Below are 22,322 nucleotides of genomic sequence, written 5' to 3' on the forward strand. Positions count from 1 at the left end.
CGGCGACATTGCCTGGGCCGTGGCGCTCTCGGGCTGGGCTTTTTCTCCCCACGGAGAACACGCTCGCGGCCATCACGTTAGCAGCCCACTCGCTCGCTCGGTCGCGGCCGCGTCTCCCGTCGTAGCTCGGAGGAAGGTTCTAGACGAGGAGGAGAAGACGCCGCCGCCATCTTCGCGGCCGCCGGGGAGCAGCCAGCAGCGGGGTGCGGGCGGGCGCGGGCGCGACGCGCGTGGCGCGGGTGGAGCTCGGAAGCAGGCGCAGCCTCCACGGGCGCAGGCGGGGTTGCCGGGACGCGCCTGGGCGGGCGGGCGGGCTCGAGGTTGTGGTGGGGCGTGTGGCGGGATCCTCCTCGCGCCGCCATGGATCAGAGGAAGGCGTTGTTCCGGGCGAAGCTCCGGGAGCGCGAGGCCAAGGAGAAGCAGGAGAGGCGCATCGACCCCTCCCTCGTCAGGTATATATCTCCTCTACTCTCCCTCTTCCCCCATGTATCTGTGTGCCTCTGCTCTTCTTCTCTCGCGGATTCGTATGCTACTAGTAGTTTTGTCTCCGGATCCTACCGATAAGCTCGTGCTGTGGCTGCTCGCGCGTTTGCTTGATGTAACCCTAGGCAATTTTGAATGTTTTGTTACAACCAGGCTGGGATTTTAAGGGCTTGAACCGGTTTGCGTACCCTCCAGTAGATTGGAAGAATATTACAAGTATAACATAGCTAATGGGTTCCAGTTTCCTGTCAATTTGGTGTAATTTGCAGCGAGCCATGAAAAACCTACAACATTGATCACAATTTATATAATACCTTTGCATCTTGTTCAGCCGGAATGGTTGCTGACAGAATTGTTGCTATTTTTTATCCAATTTTGAATATCATGAGCGTTGATGACCAAGGGTAGTATTAGATGGCAACATACTGGATGTGGAATGTTTTTAAGCAATACACCATTCTAACAGATAGGTGCATCATTCCTTCAGGTACAATGAATTTGATCAGCCCATCTGCAGAATCTGCAATGTTACTCTGAAATCTGAAGCACTTTGGCCTGCACATCAAGTTTCACGAAAACATCATGAGGTACACAGAGAAAATGAATCATAGTCATTCTGGATGATCTATGCTTGGATTGACATTCGAAGGATGTACACATAACACATCATTTTACTATCTTATGTGGTATGAATATGTTGATGGAAACACAAATACATATAGAAATTCAACAGTGTAACTGCAAATACATTTCTGCTGAGCATGCTAGTTTATCAATTTGGATAAAATTTTGTATTAGCATCGAAGATGGTTGAAATTTCATGCATGCTGTGGTCTGTGGGTTGTTTTGGCAGTATGGTACCATTCTGGTTATGTTCACTTCCACTAATTATCTTTTTTTTTTGTTAGTATCTAAAAGGAAAAAATATTATGCGGTTCATATTGCTGATAACCATGGTGTTTCTATTCTTTTCCCTTTAGAAGTTAGTTGCTGCCTTAAATAGCATGCATTACATCCCATAGAATTTGTTTGTTCAAATTGCAGAGATGTGAGTCTAGTTTAACTGCTCCAAGGATAATTGATTGTTCTATAACTTCACATACATATATTCAGATCTATGGCTGTTACTAGGATTTGAAGTATATTTGTTATTTAAAGTGCTCATGTACATTACTGACCTATCTTGTCATTTTTATGATACAGGCAAAAGCCGCTGCAGCTGCATCTGCTAAAGCTCCATCAGGTGCAGGGTCTCGTGGCAATAAGGCCAATCATGAACAACCTGCAGAGTCTCAGAAACCAAAATCTTCCACATTGCCTGCCAACTTTTTTGAAAACCAGGGAATGAAGAGGCATAGTGATGGTGAGAGTAACAAACACGCCCTCCCATCTGTCTGCGCTAAATTTAAAGATAGAGTGAGAAAGCAACTGGAACAGCCTTGGTTATACTTTGTAGTCATTTGCTTATATCCTTTTATTTGTGAGATCTCTGTAAATATTGATTTTTCGTTGAGTTCTCAGTTGATAGGCTCTAGAATTGTATTAATCATGCATCTAATTTCACATTTTGGTCCACACCTGGTACAATGCTCATATTCCATGTGTCTGTATAGATCTTCAATGAAATTGATTATTTTATTCTTAAAATAAGCAGGATAGCATTATCATGTAGTGCTTTGATTTTTATAGGCTAATTGTAAACAGATTTAACTTTACCATAAAATCGCCATAAACTACTGAAATTTCAGTCAGCTAAGATTGCATCTTAGACTTTACATTCCTTAGTACATCTGATAATAGCTAAACCTGCGAAATGTTACTATTTGTGTGAGAAATGGTGTTAGGATTTGAAATTTTCTTTGAACATTTTTGTTTGAGACAACATTTTGTATTTTCTGAAGAAGAAAGAAACAAATATCCATGTTATGCTATCCTCTGTAGAGTGATCACCTGCATGTACAGAACATATATTAATTCCTATTTTATCAAGCTTCCTGCTAGTAGTATTATTTATATATGCTATAGAAAGAACTGAAGTGTCCATTTAGCAGTCCAAAAAATATGTTTCATGCTCATGAACCCTAATATAACAACTTATATGACTAGGCGCTGGTTCTGAAGGAAGGTCTGTGCGTCGGGAGGTAGCTGATGTTCAGCAAAAAACCAAAGAAGCAAGCAAAACTAAGCCATCTGTCAATTTTGAGAAAATACCAAAGAAAGAAAGTCAAGCCAATACCAATGTCAAAGGTGTTCTTCCAGGGAACTTTTTTGACTATAATGATGAAGATGAAGATCCAGCTCCTACTGAGGCGAATAGTGCACCTGGAAATCCTCCAATTTCAAATCGCATGCAGGTGAAAGGTGTACCTGATGGCTTCTTTGATGGCAACAAAAACAGCAATGGCATGCAACCCAGTGAACCAAGTCAATCGTCTAAAGCCGTAAAGAGTTCAGAAACTTCTGAAGTAAAAGGATCGCTACCAGAAGGTTTCTTTGATAACAAAGATGCAGATCTCCGTGCTCGTGGTATCCAACCTCCGAAAATCGATATCAAGTTAGGTTTTCATCGACTTACATATGCATTGCATTTATTAAGTATATGCTTGGACCTCTTGCAGCTACACTTGTTATTCTCACATAATATACCCTTGTGGAAGAATGAATATACCTTTTGAAATGGCAAGTTTGAACATCATTCATGATAAAAATTTCAGGCTTTTCCTTTTCATGGAAGATGTCAGCAGAATTTAACAATATAATTAAGGCTGATTATTAACCTTACTACTGTTACTTCCACACCCTTTTGCACTTGTGCACTTGTCAAGTTCATACCTGCATGAGGGTCAGAGGGTTAATAATCGTGTTTATGTTTTTTCTGTGAACTATGACATTTGTTCTCTTCTTTTTAGATCATATTCTTCCTGCAAAAAATGTTGCATATCGTTATGGGTTAAAGAACTGTATTCAGTTTGTATTGATTGATAGTTGAAGTTTTAACATGAAATATATTATTAAAAAATATTTTTCAGTGATGCTTACAAAGAATTTGAGAAGGAAATTCAGGAGGACTTGCAGGAAGTTGATGATCGCCTTGAAGAAGAGGAGGTTAGGCTTCTCTATTACCTAGTTACACGATATAAAGAATACCTTCGCTTGTCTGGTGCAAATGCTAGTTTGAACTGCTATATTAGCTTTTTTTATGTGAACTGTAGATTGATGCTGCTGCTGAGAGAGAAGAGTACTTGACATTAGAGCAAGAGTATGTTCCTTAGCCACAACTTGCTATTTTTGAACCTTCATGCTTAGCGAAGCGAAGGTTTTTTATTTTCATCGTCCATTTATTTTGTACAGGGAGTATAGGCAGCGGGTGGATATGCTGAAGAAACAGCTTACCGAGTCAAAAGCCGCCCGTACCACTAAAGCAAACAGCAAACCTGTTGGTATGGACATGTTGTCAAGCAGCGACTCATCTAGTGACGAGGAAGATGACAGCACGGATTTTGCTGTTGATTGGAGAGCACAACATTTGAAATGATGTGGAGATTTTTGTGATTGGCTACCCACCGACGATGACAACATAGATCTGTTAGCATCCACCATTGTGCATCCGTGACAATCAGATCCCAGCACCTCTAGGTTTCTGCTTGAGGAGAAGATGATCTCTTTTTTTTTTTCTGTTGCATCTTGTCTTTTATCGGAAAAATGTTCGAGCTAATCATGAATTAACACGATGAGAATAGTTTTGGAGAACTGGTGAATGTGTATAATCCTTGCTCCTAAACCTATGCCACAATCTTATCTGAAGGTGTATGCCTATGATGGGCAACATCTTTGTCGGATTGCAACTTCAAGATGAAAGTTGGAAGGGACGCCTTTACCTGTGCAGATTGACTGCCTTTCATCCTGCTTCAACTCCAACGCTTATCTACAGGGTTTCTTACCTTTTTTTCTCCTCTGCTTATCCGGCACCGGCAACTCCGACGGTGTATCTTTCTGTGATGGTGAAGGACGAGGCCGACGTTGCTACGCGCTGGCCTGCCTGGTGCCTAACTTTCCAAAAGTTTGAAACCTCTCATCTTTTGCTTGTTGGCTGACAATGCTTGTTGGTTTATCGGATATAGCCAAAAATTGTATTTTGAAGCTTGATTTTAGAGTTGATTTAGAGCTTCTTCATCGCGGTTTATTTTTTTCTAAGGTTTTTAAAACATTAAGAACAGAAATATAGAAGTTCTATCCATATATTTTTTCCTCGTTCATTTTTTCATGTGTTAATTGAGGCCTGGTCACTGATCTGGACTAGTGTGCCGACGTTCAATGGATCGTCTGGTGCTTTGCCTTACAGAAACTCAAAACTAGAATTGTTCGTAGACATCTTCTGTCTTGTGTGCTGCAGTATCCAACTTTCGCAGCTCTACTGTCTAAAAATGAAATAAACTTGTACCTCTGCCATATTGGATTGTGTGGTACTATTGTAGTGTAAGCAATGTTTTGCATTCGCTAGAAATACTGTGTTTCGATGGTGCCGCTTCCAACCTTGTAGATCAACACTGAAAACAACTAGATGAACAAGAACAATATTAACATAGCTTTCTGTCTCTGCTTTATTGATAATGAGATATGAGAATGATGCGCACAGTTTCACTGCCATAGGTCAACCAGACTCGTAGATCATCACAGTTTTGGTTCAGGCATCTGCCTCTATACCCAACTGTTCGCATTTCACAAGAAGAACACTGTGTAACCCACTCAGCTGAACTCCCAAGCTGAACTCACTCAGCAAAGCGTATGACATGGTGAGCTCTGCAACCACTCATTGTGAGGTTGATCTTTATGATTTCATCTTCCATTATAATGCTGCTCACAGCCACACGCCAGCCAAAATAAACAGTTGGGGATGTCTGGACATGATCTTTTAGAATTTTACTCCCTCGGCCCATAAATTTAAGCATTTCAAGCATTTAGAATTTATCTGCAAATATAAGGATTCCATCAACTACCACTCATTTGATTTTTTTTCATGTTATTTATGGCCACCCTCCCACCCCAACTATCCCTCATTTTGTTGAGGGTTATTTATTTTTTTTCTTTTATCCAATTAAAAAAAATCAGTTGTTCTTATAGAAGGAGAAGGATTTATATGTTATTTAGCAAATATTAAGGTTAAGTCGAAAGATTACTTTTTACTCATTTCAGTTGTCAATTTTTAAATTTTGAATTGATTATATTCTATTTCAAGCATATGGTTGGCTTTGGAATAAATGATGGAAATCACATGAATCTATGCAGGGATGTTATATTATGGTAAAAAAATTAAATATTAGAAATTCTTATATTTTATAATTGATAGATTAACAAACAGTTTAATTACTGTAGGAACAGAGATCCCAATAGGGACCAGGATGACGCTCCTGACGCCTCATGCTCACCTCTAGGCGATAGAAACGTGGCCAAATGGTAAGATGCCAAGCTCATTTCCGAAACATAATCATTGGATTTTCAAGTCAATGACGTAGGTGATGTTCACGTTTCTTGTTAGATTTGGTATATGATTATTTCATTTGAACTCCTGTTAATTGGTCAGTAACTTAGTACATATGCAATCTTGTACGGACACATAGAGATGTTGATTTACCTTTCTTTTTTTCACCTTGAGATAAAATGCATCATTGATTCATTGCATCAAAACTTGCTCAATTGCTGTTGGTTCCCCCTGATCTTGCTTGGAGTAAAGGGACACATTTCAACTTGGATTTTATTTGGACTGTTTATTGGAGACACCTTGCTTGGATATGGTGTAAAGAAACACATCTCAATTTGGAATTTATTTGGACCGTTTATTGGAGACGTGCATTCATGCATAATTACGTCAGGAGATGCCCAATTGCCCGAATAACCCATAGATTTCTTTTCTCAGGTATAAAAAAATAAATCATGATTGGAGCTGAAAATGGTATATGCAATTTTTTCAATCAGCAAAATAATAGTCGCAAGTGAAAATGAAAGGACTTCTTCAATAATAAAATAAAAAATCAAGGGTAAAACCGGAGCACGTTTCTTCTTCTCCTTTTTTTTTTTGGTGTCTCTGTGTACGTGGTCAAGGAGAGTGGGTAACCAACAAATCAACCTACAATTTCTGGAACCGTCAATGACGGAGATGACAATTAACATAATATTTGAGGCAATCACGATACAATGCTAAAACAACTAAACAAGTGTCCAATTCAGACTTTGCTTTCACGGAAACGATTCCTTTATTAAATTGTGTTTTGATGGTGATCTGAAATAAAAATTCATACAACAGAAATACGCTACTGCTGAAAAAAGAATATTTCTGATGTAATGACAACTGACAACAGCAAAACATATAGATGTTTTTTTCTGTTTTTTGAAACGAACATATAGATGTTTTTGCGACGTAAGAGTACTTCATATGAAATAGTAGCATTTACTGAAAGCATATTATGCATATAAGGGAATAATTAGTGTCAATAATTTTAGATGATGAGATCATTATCTTATACTACTAGCAATTGTTGGTATAATCATTATTATCTTGCACTAGCAACTATTGATATAACATCATTCAATAAAGTACTACAGTGCCAATTCTCAGGTCAAATCATTCACTCTTGCTTTTGATATTGGCTTCTGCTAGGGAAAGAATGAAAGATGACCAATCAAAATGCATTCCCTGTCCTAACTTAGAATAGTGCCCCTCCCAGATGATCCATTGCACCACAATTCACAATCAGAATAGCATGTAAAGCTATAAAGCTTCAGATGCTAGCTTCCCAGTCTCTTTCCTGTTTCTAGAAAAAAAGAAGTTTTATTCTTCCAAATTTTAATATCAGAATTGATCTCTTTCCAAAAATTCCTGAACAATATCTACCATTCCTACATGGCATGATTCATCTGTGCTGAATATTACATGAACTACCAATGCAATTAATTTTTGAGTATTTTTTTTACTCGAGAATATATAGAATTTATTTAATTGCCTTGGTTATTCTCTTGAGGGAGCACCTATGCAAATGTTTAAACTAGGTTTGTTGTTGCAAACAACAATCCAGCATTCTAAGTCCAGAATTGCATAGCTAAAAATAACTGTGCATCTTAGACTAGTCAGATTACAGTTTGGAGAGACAGATAGTAGCAGTCTAAGTAAAGTGTTGCAGTATTAGGAACAGTCTAATATGTAAATCTAAAAGCAGATGAGTGCACAGAATATTGAAGCCTTTTGCTCGAGACTGATATCTTATCTGGTTACTTGCAGCAGAATTTTGTTAGATGCGAAATTAAAGTTGACTTCGAAATAAGTATTGAATAAATGAATAGCGAACACTTTGTACAGATGTACAAACCACAACCGTGGCAAATATTCTCACATCATTAGAAGGCTTACACTCAGTCCTAAGTCCTCAGCATTTCAGCACCGTTGGGTGGCATCCTTTATATTCTTCTGCAGGATAAACAGCATGATTAATTATATTTCCATAGTTGTAAAGCAATTGCTGAATAAAGAAAGGTCTTGCAGATGCGAACACTAGTTTAGCCAGAATCATCTCTGCATTGAACTATTGCACTAAACAGCATCTGCAACTAGCTGAGGCAGAACAGTTTATCAGTAATAGAGTCAGCATCTGAGTAGTGCCGATTCCGAATCAGAAGCCAAACACACTTCATTTACATGTGGCGTTACAACTAAATATTAGCTTCTTCAAGTTCTATTATACAAGTATCATGACTACAATGAAAAAAAAAATATAGAAGCAACAGGATAAACGGAGTTGATTCTACAGTAAAATTATTACAGTAACAGTGAGTGAAACTAACAGGAAGCAACACATTGAATACTAACAGATATCAGAACTGAAGTATACTTCATTTACATACTGGCATTACAATTTTCAAAAACATGATTAAGCACATATTCTTGCAGTGCTATATATATATACACACGAGTACTCCGTAGTCTATACACAGTGAACACTTACACGAGGAGTCATTAACTAAAAAAGAAAAACGCACACAAGGAGTATCATTAGAACATAAAAGGCACCAGATCAGTTCCTACTCGTTGTTACCCTTTTATTCCATGAGAGTATAACTGACAAAAATTGTTTACCCCTCAAGTAAGAAGAACCTGGCATGGCATGGATTGAAAATCTGCCAAACAACTGAAACATCCTTTAAAAGCATTCACTCAGATAGAGAAGCAGAAGTCACCAAGCTTCCGACAACATCCATGGAAATGGAATGCACTGGTCCTGGGATATCAATTTCCTGTGACATGCTACCATCTTTGTCGATCATGCGATCTGCACCCACTGGTCTAGAGCACTCCTCCCAGACCCCTCCAATCTCAGAATTGCCATTGAAGCACATACCTGGATCAGTGCATGCCACAGAGCCAACACTGCACGGCTTCTGGTAAGGGAATGTGCCGATCTCCATATCAATCTTGCCCCGGACATCGAGTAGGATGCTCCTTAACCTGATCACCTCAGCCTCGAGCGCAGCATGGCCCTGCAATCGCTTCAGCAGCTGCTGATTGGCGGCGCGGAGCTTCTTGACCTCCTCCTCCAAGAAAGCCGCATGCGCCTTCTTCTTCTCCCGATACTTGCGCACGGCTTCCCTGTTCCCCAGCGGTCTCCGGGTCTTCGTCAGGTCCTCCTTGATGTCATCTTCGCCACTGCCGGAGGCGAAGACCTGGGTGTGCGTGTGCAAGCATGTGTGGGTGTGCATGGTTGCCGACGGACCAGGAGGATTGCAGGTGTGGGTGTGGGTGCAGGTTGTGATGTTGTTCAAGAAATCATCGAAGCTATCAGGCACCTCCGGATGGGAGAAGAGCAATTGACTTGGGACATCGTCCATTGCCGCAGAATGCGCCAAGAACAATCTCCTTTGTATGGGTCAATGGACAATTTGCACAACAAAGTTGCAATTGCAATTGCAACAAAAGGAATCAAGAACCTCTGAACTTGTTTATTCAATGAGGTTTCTAGATTAACTGACCAGGGATTGAGCAGGCAGACTACATGATCTGCCAAAACCCCTGCAAAAACTGGTGAGCTACCAACTAATAATCAAGAAAGGAGTGAGCAACAAACATGGCACAAGTGAGGAAGCCCTGATTGGGGAGCTCTACGACAGAGGGCATCACAAGAGCCAAAAAAAATCGATGAGGTGCTGAAATAGACAGAGAAAAGGCCGGATTCGGGCATCAAAACCTCATCCTGAGGACGGCGAGCGACATGGATGGAATTCGCAGCAACGCCGAGCTGCCTCTTGCAGGGAGAAAAGAAAAACAAAAGAAAATTGAAAGACTCTCTCTCTCTCTCTCTCTCTCTCTCCTTTTGCTCCCCTCGCTTTCCTTCGCTTTCCGCCTTCTCTCGCCACCGATCTTTTTCCTGGCGATGTTCCCCCTTCTTTGCTCTGGCGATTGGGGGTTTGGGGATCGGAGAATCTTGGAAAGGAGCCGCGCCGCGAGAGGAGGAGGGGAGCGACGTTGATTTGATGGATGAGTAGTAGTGGTGGGAGAGATCAAAGTTGGGGGAGGATCCTAGTTCTTGCCACTGTGGGTGGGGATGGTTTTGTTTTGTTTGGGTTTCTTTCTTTTAGAGCTTCCTTTTTGCATATTTAAGTACTGCACTAGTTGTTTGTCCGAACTGCCACTTGGACATTTTTGCCCTTTTTAATACTGTTGCCTAGTTGACCATGACACATACGGATGTGCACTGTTTTAGTAAAATTGCTGCTTATTTTTATGCTGATATATCCCACTACATCCATTCTAAATCCCTATATTTTTTTGTAGATGGGGATAGTATTAACGCGAAGGGCCTTGAACGCAGGATGTAAAAATATACACAGAAATCGAAAGATTATAGGAACACAAGACGAAGTATGGTGTTTCCGTGTTTGGAACACTAAGAATAGAGTAAATCAATGGATTCTTGATATATAAAATATAGTTTCTATTTGCTTGTTGATTGTCTCAATTGTGATCACTCGAAGTCACATGAATTGATTTGTTTTGGTCGTCTCAAAGGCAAATAAAAGTCAAATTCCTATGGACATGGGCAAAGGGAAAATTCTCTTGTACTCCAATGCCCTTCTTCAAATCTCCAATCCAAAGGTGTGAATAGTACTACCCAAATCCCTCAAATCCTTAAGAATTACCCAATTTTCCTCAAATCCCAAAAAACCAAAGGCAGCCGAAACGTTCAGTATACTAATAGCCAATGAAGATATGCTTGACTGAACTAAGCCGAAACTGATTTCAAATTGTAGAGTTGACTAATTTCTCAATTTGACAACGCAATAGGCCAAAACTTTGTATTTTGGATGCTTACAAGTGTACAGAGAGGAAAGAAATGGAGGGATATGTAGCCGCTTTTTACAATTTAGATGACAGAATCAAAGAATCAGAGGGTGCACGGCAACACCCACGATGCAGATATCTGGATTTTAATCTATCTCGTGGCGTACTGGCGTCGTATCACAATATCAATACTATCATATCAGTGCAGTCCCTTCAAAAATACTATCAGTGCACAAGGCCACTATTGTTTCATCCTGCTGCCCACAAACTTTGCTCGTCCCTTGCCGCACAGGATCACCGTTGCCTGCTAGCCGCGCCAACACTGCATCTGAATTCTGAACGAGTAGGAAAATTAGAGTGCAGTCTAGCTGCTCAACAGACAGGAGAGTTTTCCATTGCCAGTGTCTTCAGATTTGTCAGCTGACGCTTTGTCCCTGAAATGTAGTCAATCGTGGAATAACTGAAGGGATGCGAATTTTTTTACCCCCAAAAAAAGGGTTAAAAAAAACATAGTCCCGCGGCAATAATATTGGAGGCCACACTTTTAACTGAAAATACTGGCTTTCTTGTCATAAACCATACCTGTCTTACTCTGCACTGCCGCTGCCAACACTTAGGCCTGGCTCCGGAAACAACAGTGTAACCTGCAAAAAAATGCTCTGATAATGCAACACCATTGCAAGATCGAAATCCCATCACCAACAAAGGGTGATTACTTCTACTTTGATGACAAAAGTCAGTTTGTGGTTTTGCAGTCATTGATTCCACTGCGGTTCCGTCAGAAACTCAAATCCAGAATTTACAACACAAATCATATTAACAAGCTACTTGCAGTTCCCTCCACATTTTTTCATCCGGGCTTGGGACCGGCAAAGGCAGTGTTAAACGGCAAAAAAAAAAAAAAAAGAGAGAGAGAGAGAGAGAGAAAAGAAGAAGAAAGAAAAAAAAGAGAGAGAAAAGACAACACAAAACAGAAGATCAAATTGAAAAACAACGAAAATATCCATCATGAAACGCAGGTTACTCAACAACTTAAAATTATTGTGGTCAGTCTGGAAATGCAGGTTAATAATCACTAATTTCATCAACATAAAGTTTAGACCCAATATGTAACTGATTAGTGCCTTAAAAAAATCCAGGATGTTGAGATATGATGTGAAAACCAGTGATTCAAGACAGCAGAAACAAGAAAATCCCATATCTTAATTTGGCACAGGTAAGTTAAAAATGTGTGAGAACATAAAGTTTTGTGCTCATTTTAGTATCTTCTGCTCCAACTCCAAATCATAGTCAAGTAAATCAACTTTGAACCGTTGTAAGCAACATAAACACCAACTGACTGGATATAATATTGGGAAGAATTGGTCATTAAATTAGTCATCTGAACAAAGAATCCTTATAATCATCAAGGTTATTGAATCAATCCAACATAAACACCAACTTACTGGATAATATTGGTCTATTGGGAAGAATTGGCAAGAATCAAGTGTTGTGCAGTTAGCAACAGATTGTTACACATTCTTTTTCTATAGAACTCATATAATGAAACCTGCACCAACTGTGATATCTATCTGATGTCTGAGATTCAGGAGCTGTTAACACTGATTCAAAATCTTATGGTGTAATGATCAGGAAGCCCATGAAAATGTTACCGGCAACAAGATCTGGAACTGACAAATCCTTTTGAGTGCACAACTGCTGGAAAGTGAAAACCAACCAAACAGCCATTGGTTAAAATTGTGGTCATAGAACAGGTAAAAGATAGTGTCGATTCAAGTAATCGGGAGTCAGAACAGTATATATTTGTCTAAAGTTCAGGAAAAGTGAGCTCTTGCAGCTATGGACTGTCTGGTTCATCTACTTCAAGTCCTGAACGGCCTTGGTATGCTGGATCTCTGCAGATGAAATCCAAATTCAAATTTCAACAGTTTAAAAGATTCTGTTGGTCTTTCTGAATAATGATTTGAGATGACAGAATTAACAAATCTGCAAACAGGTTTCTGCCCCGCAGAATGTCTTGCAAGGTTAACAAAGAAAGGAAGAGGGACCAAACTATGTGTTTATTTTGGCAGAAAGATACACTTAATATCACAAACATGCATTGAAAGATGTCACAATGAGAGAGGAATAAGCCTGGCTTAAAGAATTCAGCAACTGAGCACGCGTCCAAACAAATATTGATTACACTTTGTATCTTCAAATGCCATGTCTGCATTGAATCAACAAGGGACATATATAAAACCAATGTCTGAAAAGCATTAACTAACAAAGACTAACAAGAGAAGTCAGGGAAGGAACTCCAAGCATGGTTCTGAAATTAGCTACTCCACAAGCCATATATATACTTCTAATTGTTGGAGAAGAAGCAGATAAGTATTGTTGGACAGATGAAGTGTGCACATGAAGAAATCCAAACAAAAGGTTAATTTTTTCCAATGCATGATCTTTGGTCCAGTCGAGCTTCAACTCCAAACCTTAACTTGTAGATATTGAATGACAGCAAATCCAATGAGGGAACCACTATTGATAAATAACACGGACTTCCCATGAACTAACCAAACATAGATCCCTTTTCAACTCCAACATCCACCCTTTGGCGTGTCATCTAAAGCACAGAAACACATACGCTAAACAAGATTAGCTTTTAAAATAATTTATACCAAGGGTACGGAACACACCTTATATAAAAGGATAATGTCTGATAGCTGGCCATTAGGTAAAATTCCTCAAAGTGCTGAGACAAAGAACAGCATAGAGACAGACAATCCAAATCAAGATAAATCTATGAAACGACCAGACCTTATCTAATAACTTACTGCCCTTCCTCAATTTCCAGGTACTAGCTTTCTCACAGGGAGCTCATTTCCAACCAACCCTGTAATCAATATGCAAACAAGAAAACACATGCACCGAATCTAGAAACAATCGATCAAACCACAAAATGGTAAACCACAAACCAGGCAATTTAATTTCCTCGAGAAAATTTCCTCGTCACATGGACAAAAGGAGAATCTGCATGCAGAGGAAGGCACAAATGACGCCAAATCAAATATGGGCATAAGAAGCTACATTATCAACCAAAACAGAAATAGAAACATAAGAATGCAAGGAGAACACTAAATCGTATATAGTTGTAGGTTGTACGATCTCCCATGGTCTCATCTAGCTTGAAGCTCCAAAACACACCCTCGAACCCTCCCCATCCCTGATGATCGAAATTAAGAGTATTCAAATTCTGTCCTTGTGGGGCATTTAACTTTTTGATAAGGAGTTGAAGGGAAAATCCTGGTTGTTCAGAAGATTTCAATCGGAATTGGATTTGCCTTGCAAAATGACCAAAAATAGACCTGAAACAGGCAAAAGACTATCTTCTATGAATCCGTATAGGTGGAAGCAGCTTAGACATCAAAAACAAATTGTCATGGTGGAAAGGAGGGATAAGCCTGTTTAGAGAGGTCAGAACATCCAAATCTGTATTGATTTTGCAGCTCCAAATCTGTACTGAATCTGTATGTCTGCATTTGAATTGATGGCAGGCACATAAAAACCATGTCTGAAGAGTAATAACTAAAGAAGTAGAAAGATTGTTAATCACAGAAGAAACCAGTGCCCTGATTAGCTCCAAAATAGCAACTCCAACAAAGCTAGTACTTCCAATTGCTGGAGAAAAAACGAAAATCCACATAAGCATCGCTGAGAAGATGCTAAACCGGATGGTAAGTACTAAAATAATGAGTGGGTGAATTTGGCTTAATGATCTTTTTCCAGTTATATGATAGTTGCTCCAGTCCACCGTAATATCAAAAGATCCATCCTCTACTCTTGGATTTAATCTCCCGATAGCCACCCTTCTGCATCATCTAAAACGAGGACAAACACACAAACCACAAAAAAAAAACTAACTCAGGTCTAAAGTCTAGAATCCACTAAAATTGAGATACTGCAACTGATGGCTGGCCATCAGGGAAGACCCCACACAGAAACGCCAAGCCAAACGATCCATATGCTGAAATAATCCAGGTAACAATAATCTGCGAAATCAATCAGACCTTGTGTGCATTCAGAGCTCCAACCCCCAGACCAACCCAGAGACTATCGGATAAACATAGGTAACAATTGAAGGTGATAAAACACAAACCGAACAAGCCAACAGCCTCCAATCAATAACCTTGTCAACTAAAATTAAGGAATCTGCGACCAACAAAGAAAGACAAAGGCACACCAAAATCTAAGCTACATGTATGAAGCAATTCTGATGACCGAAATAGAAACTAAACAGGAAGTTAAGTATTAGGCAAACTAGGAAAAGTATGTTTTGGTTGTAGGATTCTCCAGTAGTCACATCTATCTTGAAGCTCCAAAATTCCTACGCAATTCCATTTCTGCAGATAAATTCAAGCACTTAAATTCTACCCTTGGTGAGTACTTCTAATGATGAATTGAATAAGGGGGGGATTTAAAGATTTCACTCAGTGAAGGTTGGCCATGCAAAATTATGAACTAGGACCTGCAGTGAGCAAGAGACCACTTATTCGAGAAGAAATTCAACTTTGCAAGCAATTAACTTCTGATGGTAAATTGAAGAGAAAGGGGTGATGATTTAAAGGATTCACTCAGATTGGCCATAGAAATTATGTAGAAACCTGCAGATTGGCCATAGAAATTATGCAGAAACCTGCAGTGAGCAATAGATTGGACTTAAATATATCTTTGTGAGGTATATAACTTCTAATGATGAATTGAAGAGAAGGGTGGTGATTTAAAGATTTCACTCGGTGAAGGTTGGCCTTGCAAAATTCTGAGATAGGCCTGCAGTAAGCAAGAGAACATTTATTTGGGAAGAAATTCAACTTTGTAAATTTTTAACTTCTAATGATGAATTGAAGAGAAAAAGGGTAGTGAGCTTCACTGAGACGAGCCATAACAATTACTCCTATTTAGAGACCTACAGTGAGCAAGAGTATTATTTTGGAGGAAAGCAGCTTAAGCATAGAAAACATGCACTAAAGACTTGAGTGGCATAGGTATAAAGCCTGTCTTGAGCTCGCAGACCGAGGCAGGTTTGGATTGCAAATTCCATCTTAGTTGTGTGCTATCTGCAAGAACTAAGAATTACTGATGAAGAACATGGAAAATTTGATCAAGGGGAAGATTGTCGATCACAGAAAAAGAACTGCCAGCGGCCTGTATGTATGGTGATTCCAATTCATGCAGCAAATAGGACTCGCCGTGAGATGCAACTCCCAATAATTCTGAAGAACAACCAACGGCCCAAATCAGACTTTTCAAGGCATTAATCAAATTATGCTGACAACAACTAAATCAAATCAAGGGGGGTTCAGAATCCAAACGAAGCATTGCTATTCCATCTGACAATCTCCCGTAAATCTATCTCCAAATCACTTAGAAATCTGCACATCTTGAGGATCTGACCAAAGAAATCCAGTGAGGGTTGTCACGACACCACAAACTTTCGTGTCAGAATAATTTCAGAACCACCATGAACTAATCAAAAAGCCATGAACCATAACAATCAAACCTCCACCTCCCCGATTCATCATGAATCTAACTAATAATCAAAGCAACCATGAACCTGGACCATAATAATCAAACCTCCACCAATTCGGTTCATCTCAACAGCCTCCCTCCCTCCTGCATCATCTAGAGCAGCACAAACACATACCACAAGCCATATCAGCGGTTACAAATAACTATCAACCCAGGGTCTCGAATCACCTCGCGTAAGGACAGATAAGAACCCGATGATCATCCATCCATCGATTGAAGGTAATCAACCACTCAAATCTGAAATCAATCACCGAACCCAAGTGACTAAATCAAACGACCGTAGACGGGAAACTGACCTCTTCCTCGAAACCTCGACTTCCCCCTTCGCCACACGACGCCACGGGGACCTCCAAAATCCCGGATCAAATCCGCTCCTGCAACAACCGAACACGCCGAGAGGACGAACACGGGGAACAACACAAAACAGAAATCGAGACCAGAGAAGGGGTCGGATAGGATCGGATCGGATCGAATCGAATCACCGGGGAGGAAAAAAAATCAAACACATCGCAAGCAAACCGAACAATCAATCAATCAAGTCGATCGAATCCAGATAGAGGAGGCTCCCGGGCAGCGTCGCACGGAGATCTGCGGACAGAAAAGGCAAAGAACACGACGACAATCCAAATCAACACGAAGATTATTAAGAGGGGAAAAAACGAAGAAACTCGAATCGAATCGAGAGGCAGAGGGAGGAAGGGATTGGGAACGGGAAGACGCAAACGCGACGACGCGACCACGCCGAAGAGAAGAAGAAAAAATAAAACCGAGGGGGCCGCGAGGTGGGGAGAGACCGTGGCGGGGCGTCGCCTAATATAGGGAGGGGTGGACGAGAGGCGGTGCCAAGCCAACTCGGCTTCGGCTTTCCTTAACGGACACGGCGCCGCCTCGGCCTCGCGTTTGGTTTGGCCCCATGTGGGGCCCATGCGCCAGCGAGACAGGTGGGGTGGACAGGCTGGTGGAAGTGGTATTCCGTGTTCGGGTTGGCTACGGGGGTGCGTGGACGGTTGGCGCGTCGGCAACGGCAACGGCAACGCGGAAGATATTCGGTCGCGTGGACCGAGAAACTTCTCGGGTTCACGGGAGCTTCGCGAGGGGGGGGGGGGGGGGGGGGTGTGGGGCCCGGTCGTCTGTGGCTGTGGTTGATTGCTGACCGTTGGCCACCCGTGTATCATATGGTCCGCACGTATTTTTGGGGTTAAAAAAAGGCTTTTGCAGGATTTGCGGGGGGCATCGTGGACCGGGTCCACCCGGACCGGTTCCGAGGCGGTGGAATCGGGATTCTCAGCGAAATGCCGGACTGGGGCCCATCCGGACGAACGTCCTAGCTCGGCCCAGAATGAAAGAAGTTCACTTTGACTCCCTTAAAAGTGACCCGAATCTAATCCATAACCCTAAACAGCAAAACCGGATATCTCGACCCCCAAACTATTAAAACAGGCGCAATTTGACTCTCTTGGCGGTTTTGCTGACGTAGCTCCTCGTGGTGATAGGGTTTACAAAACCATGCGGTTACCATGCACAGTAACCTTTCCAGTTTTTGAAACCACGATATGTCTCGCGGTTACCACACCTTATCGCGGGGTGCGGGAACCGCGCCAAAAAGGTAAGAGGAACCCTGCGTGGCGGTATTGACGGGGTCTTCTTTACACGTGGCGTTGACGTGGGGCATAAGTGACATTAGAATTAAAAAAAATAATTCATTTATCATTTACACAAAGACATGGGGACCCACTGACATGTGGGTCCTCTCTCTCCTCCCCTTCCTTTTTCCTTCTCCCTCTCTCCCTTCTCTCTCTTTTCTCTCTCCTTCTTCTTCCCCTTCGGCCGATGACGCGTGGCGGCAGGTAAGCCTGTAGCGGCGGTGGTAGAGGAAGTGGCAAAGGACGATGGCGAGCAGGAGCAGGCCGACAGCGACAAGGGAGTTGGGCAGCGAGCGGGGGAGGAGGTGGCGGCGCGACTCACTGCGAGGAGCAGGGCAATGTGGTCGCGGCGGCGGGGGTCTCGGCAAGCCGCGCAAACGAGGGGGAGGAGGCGGTGGCGCAGCTACGCGAGGGGCGGAGGCGGAGCACATGGCCGGCCTGCACGCCATGGCGGCGGTGGCGGGCGTCGATCCAGTTGTAGGAGCGCGCTGGCGGTGAACGTTGTCGGGGAGATCCCCCACCTCACCCTATCCATGGCGGCCACCGCCGGATGCCACCGTCTTCGCTCCCCGCCACGCTTGCGTCTCCGCCACTCGCCGCCGCCGCCGCCATCCCCACTGTCGCTCCGATGGTGAAGAGAAAGGCTAGGGGAGAGAATGAGAGAAGGGAGAGAGAGGAGAGAGGATGACATATGGGACCCACTCATCATTTGTGTGAATTATAAATGAATCATTTTTTTAGTTATAATGCCACATAATCGCCACGTCAACGTCACGTGTAAAGAAGACCCAGTCAATAGCGCCACGTAGGCGCCATGTCAGCAAAACCGCCCTCCAAAACCGTAAGGGAGTCAAATTGCACCGGTTTCAATAGTTCGGGGGTCGAGATATCCGGCTTTGCCATTTAGCGTTATGATTAGATTCGGGTCACTTTAAGGAGTCAAAGTGAATCTATTCCGCGCAGAATATCTCTTCCGGGATGGGCCACTTTTCCTCGGTTTGGTTAATGGGCTACTCGTGGCTCTGTTGCTTTATTGGGCCGATGAGATGTCACGTGATCCTCACCTGCTTGGGCCCACGAGGAGGACTCATTTGCTCTTCTTTTTATTACCACGACTGTCCAAATGCTTAATGCTTTTGTTTTGTTTTGTTTTGGGAGGGTTGCCTCAATTCTACGAAAGCACAGGTTTTGAACTTTGTTTGTGTGTAGGGGGAGTAGTATGTGTTTTTGGTCTTAATATATATGTTGGCTGAAAGAGCATGATATACATGTGCTTTTGAAACAAAACGTTGCCATCATTTCCTTGATAATTCAGGAGAAAACAGTAAGCATATACTCTACGTTTCATCGTAGTAAGTCGTTTAGACTTTATATAGTTAATTTTTTTTATTTTTGCCAAGTTAGTAAAAAATATAGCAATACTTTTAACACAAAATAAACATATTATCAAAATATATTCAATATTACATTTAATAAAACTAATTTGGTATTTTAAATGTTGCTTAAATTTTATATAAACTTGATCAAGTCAAAGCTACTTATTCTATCTTACTACAAAGTTGATGACCAATCAGGATTTGAAATTTCGTTTCGAAATTTTTGAAATTTCGGTAATTTCGCCCCACCGACAAGCTCATATCTCGCCTGAAATTTTTGGTTGCTTTACTTTTTTTTGTGAATTTGGTCAAATTTTATTTAAATTCATTCAAAATCAGTCAAAATTTCAAATATTTTCGGCCAAAAAAATCGAAATTTCCGAAATTTCGGTAATTTCGGTGCCCCCGGCAGAAATAGCAATTTCGAAATTTAAAACCATGTTCCCAATAACTCCTAAAGCTTCACATGCAAGTGTGTCACATCATTACCCGCTAGTAATTATTATCTAGAGTGTTTTAAATCGCATGCAAGTGTAATATATCATTATCCACTAGCAATTATTATCTAGAATATTTTCAATATCATGCAAATATAACATATTATTTACAATTTTGTTGTATTTTTAGAACTTAATATGCAAACAATGTCAAATTATTATCTCCATATTATTTAACATATACATGTATCATTTCTATAGTGTATAACATTTATTCATCCACATATCCCACGGTAAAGCTCGGGGTATCAACTAGTATAATATAAAACTGAGAAAATACTTAAGAAATGCAGCTACTAGCGGGGTGGGACGGGAAGGACTCCCGTGAAAAACATGTTAGGTCCTAATGGTGCAACCAAACAGCCCCTAAAGATGCTAGGATCCATCTGCCATTTAGGAAAATCAAAAGACCAATCTCAGGTTGACTTGCATAGCATCTTAAAACTGCTTCGTGTGTGGTGATGAGTAAGTTTGCTAGATCAAGAGCATCTTAAACTGATCTGGAAAGAACGTGTTTGGTTCTATCTCTGTCCTTTTTAATTACTAGTTTTTATATCAGTACATGTATATGGTTGTCTTTTACTATACTACTAATAACTTAATGTTTTCTTTAAATGAAGTTGACGTCCTGCAGATGAAGATACAGTAGGAAAGATCAGTCGATCAGAAAATTCAATAGAGCGTTAAGCCGTTAACGCCTTAACCACCTCATACTGTACATGCCAGGAGCAAGAGCAACATAAATTTCATAAGAAATACAGCACAAAATGGAAAGAATACCGAATTCCAAACATGTCATCAAGTGTGTTTGGTTGGATGAATAAAATTGGACGGGAGATAGTCGTCTAATTCTTTGATTCAAAAAAAAGATAGTCCTCTAATTCTTTATCGTGTTTGGTTGGAGGGCATGGGCCCATAAAAAAAAAAGAGTAAAGTGTACGGACGGTCCTTAAACTTGTAGCGGTATGTCATCTAAGTCCATAAACTCTCAAAATGCAAATCCAAGTCACAAAACTTGTCATAGTGTGTCATTTAGGTCCCAAATCGCCACAACCCCTTCAGGATCCTACGTGGCGTGTATTTGGCATGCCACATGACATGACATGGTATTATTTTGACTGACAAATGGGACCCATTTAATTTTTTTCCTTTTTCTTTTTTCCCCTTTCTTCTCCTTTCTCTGTGACCCGTGAAGAAAAAAAAAGGAAAAAAAAGGAAGAATGAGAAGAAAACGAAAAAGAAAAAGAAAAGAAGAAAAAAAGAGAGAAAAGGACACGTTACGTCCATGTGGCATTGCCACATCAGCACCACGTAGGATCCTAGAGGGGATGTGCCAATTTGGGACCTAGGTGATACACTTTGACAAGTTCTGAGACCTAGATATGCATTTTGAGAGTTTAGGGACCTACATGACACAACCCTACAACTTTAAGGACCGCCAATGCACTTTACTCAAAAAAGAATATTCTCAATATGTTAGATGAGTGAATCCGTTCAATTTGGCCAGATGAAGCCATTTATGTTTTTTTTTCGGATGAGCTATATATGTGTCGCATGTTTTTTTTGGCTAAAAACAGTCGGATCTCTGGCCGTTGATGGTTTAATGTACGGTGGATAAACGCTCGAGGGATGCAGCTTTCTTTTTTATCGTTATTAATCCTTTGCCTTTTTTTATTAGCATCGGATTTTTCCTGTATGGATGATGACACGTTGGTTACATCATAGTTACATACTATTTATACTATAATTACATATGTAATTTTCGAATTTACATATATAATTTTATGACTTACGTTACACATACACTGAAATTACATATGTAATTTAGGTACTTACAATGTAAATACATGCTGACTATTTTTTGATGAAAAATATGACGCCATAAATATAGCTACTTCCTTTTTTTTTACGTGCCCCATTCACTTGGTCATGATTGGTTCAATTTTCTGTTAGCAAGCTACATGAACATGAACCAAGAACACCCTTGGTGATTAAGGTAAAGCCATCACCGACACAAAAAATAGATACTGTACATGTTTGATGCGTTTAACTAAACGTCTGACACGAATCAAGATCAAGTGCAGTGATCAAGTGCAGTTAGTATAGTGACTGCAAGTTAAGCAGTCATATCCATTTATAGCCGTTGGATCAAGTTTATGAACGGCAGAGAGATATCCACGTCACAACCTGGCTGGCAGAGCTACAGTACATGCTACAGTACGCTACAGGACTTTATGTGCGTGCTACAGTACCCTGGCCGAATCTGAGCTGTTCTTATTTGATCTAACGGTGAGACAACGACTGCTAAAGTTGTAGTCCCTATTACAACTGCAGGGGATCCTGATCCGTCTGACACTGATGTGTATTCCATCATCGAGGGCCTCTATAGCAAAGATTAAGGAGAATGCCAAAACTTGGCTATCTGCAGCAG

The 22,322-nt window shown here is 40.9% G+C and overlaps 2 protein-coding genes and 2 long non-coding RNA genes across 4 annotated transcripts; 1 reads left to right on the top strand and 3 right to left on the bottom strand.

Moving 5' to 3' along the window:
• The first annotated feature begins 89 nt into the window (after nucleotides 1-89).
• LOC127772498 (protein ABA AND ROS SENSITIVE 1) lies at nucleotides 90-4,231 on the top strand. The gene is made up of 7 exons (XM_052298425.1): nucleotides 90-452; nucleotides 971-1,070; nucleotides 1,687-1,846; nucleotides 2,590-3,037; nucleotides 3,513-3,588; nucleotides 3,696-3,742; nucleotides 3,835-4,231. Exons 1-7 carry the CDS (start codon nucleotides 361-363, stop codon nucleotides 4,016-4,018), a joined length of 1,107 nt encoding a protein of 368 aa, XP_052154385.1. The 5' UTR covers nucleotides 90-360; the 3' UTR covers nucleotides 4,019-4,231.
• A 3,947-nt stretch (nucleotides 4,232-8,178) lies between these two features.
• On the bottom strand, nucleotides 8,179-10,106 carry LOC127773681 (basic leucine zipper 23-like). Its single transcript, XM_052299816.1, has one exon. The coding sequence runs from the start codon at nucleotides 9,355-9,357 to the stop codon at nucleotides 8,683-8,685; it is 675 nt and encodes a 224-aa protein (XP_052155776.1). The 5' UTR covers nucleotides 9,358-10,106; the 3' UTR covers nucleotides 8,179-8,682.
• A 654-nt stretch (nucleotides 10,107-10,760) lies between these two features.
• On the bottom strand, nucleotides 10,761-11,676 carry LOC127773682 (uncharacterized). The gene is made up of 2 exons (XR_008017614.1): nucleotides 11,390-11,676; nucleotides 10,761-11,241 (listed from the first exon to the last, which is right to left on the bottom strand). It is a non-coding gene; the product is annotated as an uncharacterized LOC127773682 (long non-coding RNA).
• Nucleotides 11,677-12,924: 1,248 nt separating this feature from the next.
• Nucleotides 12,925-14,168, bottom strand: LOC127773683 (uncharacterized). The gene is made up of 2 exons (XR_008017615.1): nucleotides 13,486-14,168; nucleotides 12,925-13,412 (listed from the first exon to the last, which is right to left on the bottom strand). It is a non-coding gene; the product is annotated as an uncharacterized LOC127773683 (long non-coding RNA).
• Nucleotides 14,169-22,322: the final 8,154 nt, after the last annotated feature.

The sequence above is a fragment of the Oryza glaberrima genome, chromosome 5, assembly GCF_000147395.1.
Source record: "Oryza glaberrima chromosome 5, OglaRS2, whole genome shotgun sequence".
Taxonomy (NCBI): domain Eukaryota; kingdom Viridiplantae; phylum Streptophyta; class Magnoliopsida; order Poales; family Poaceae; genus Oryza; species Oryza glaberrima.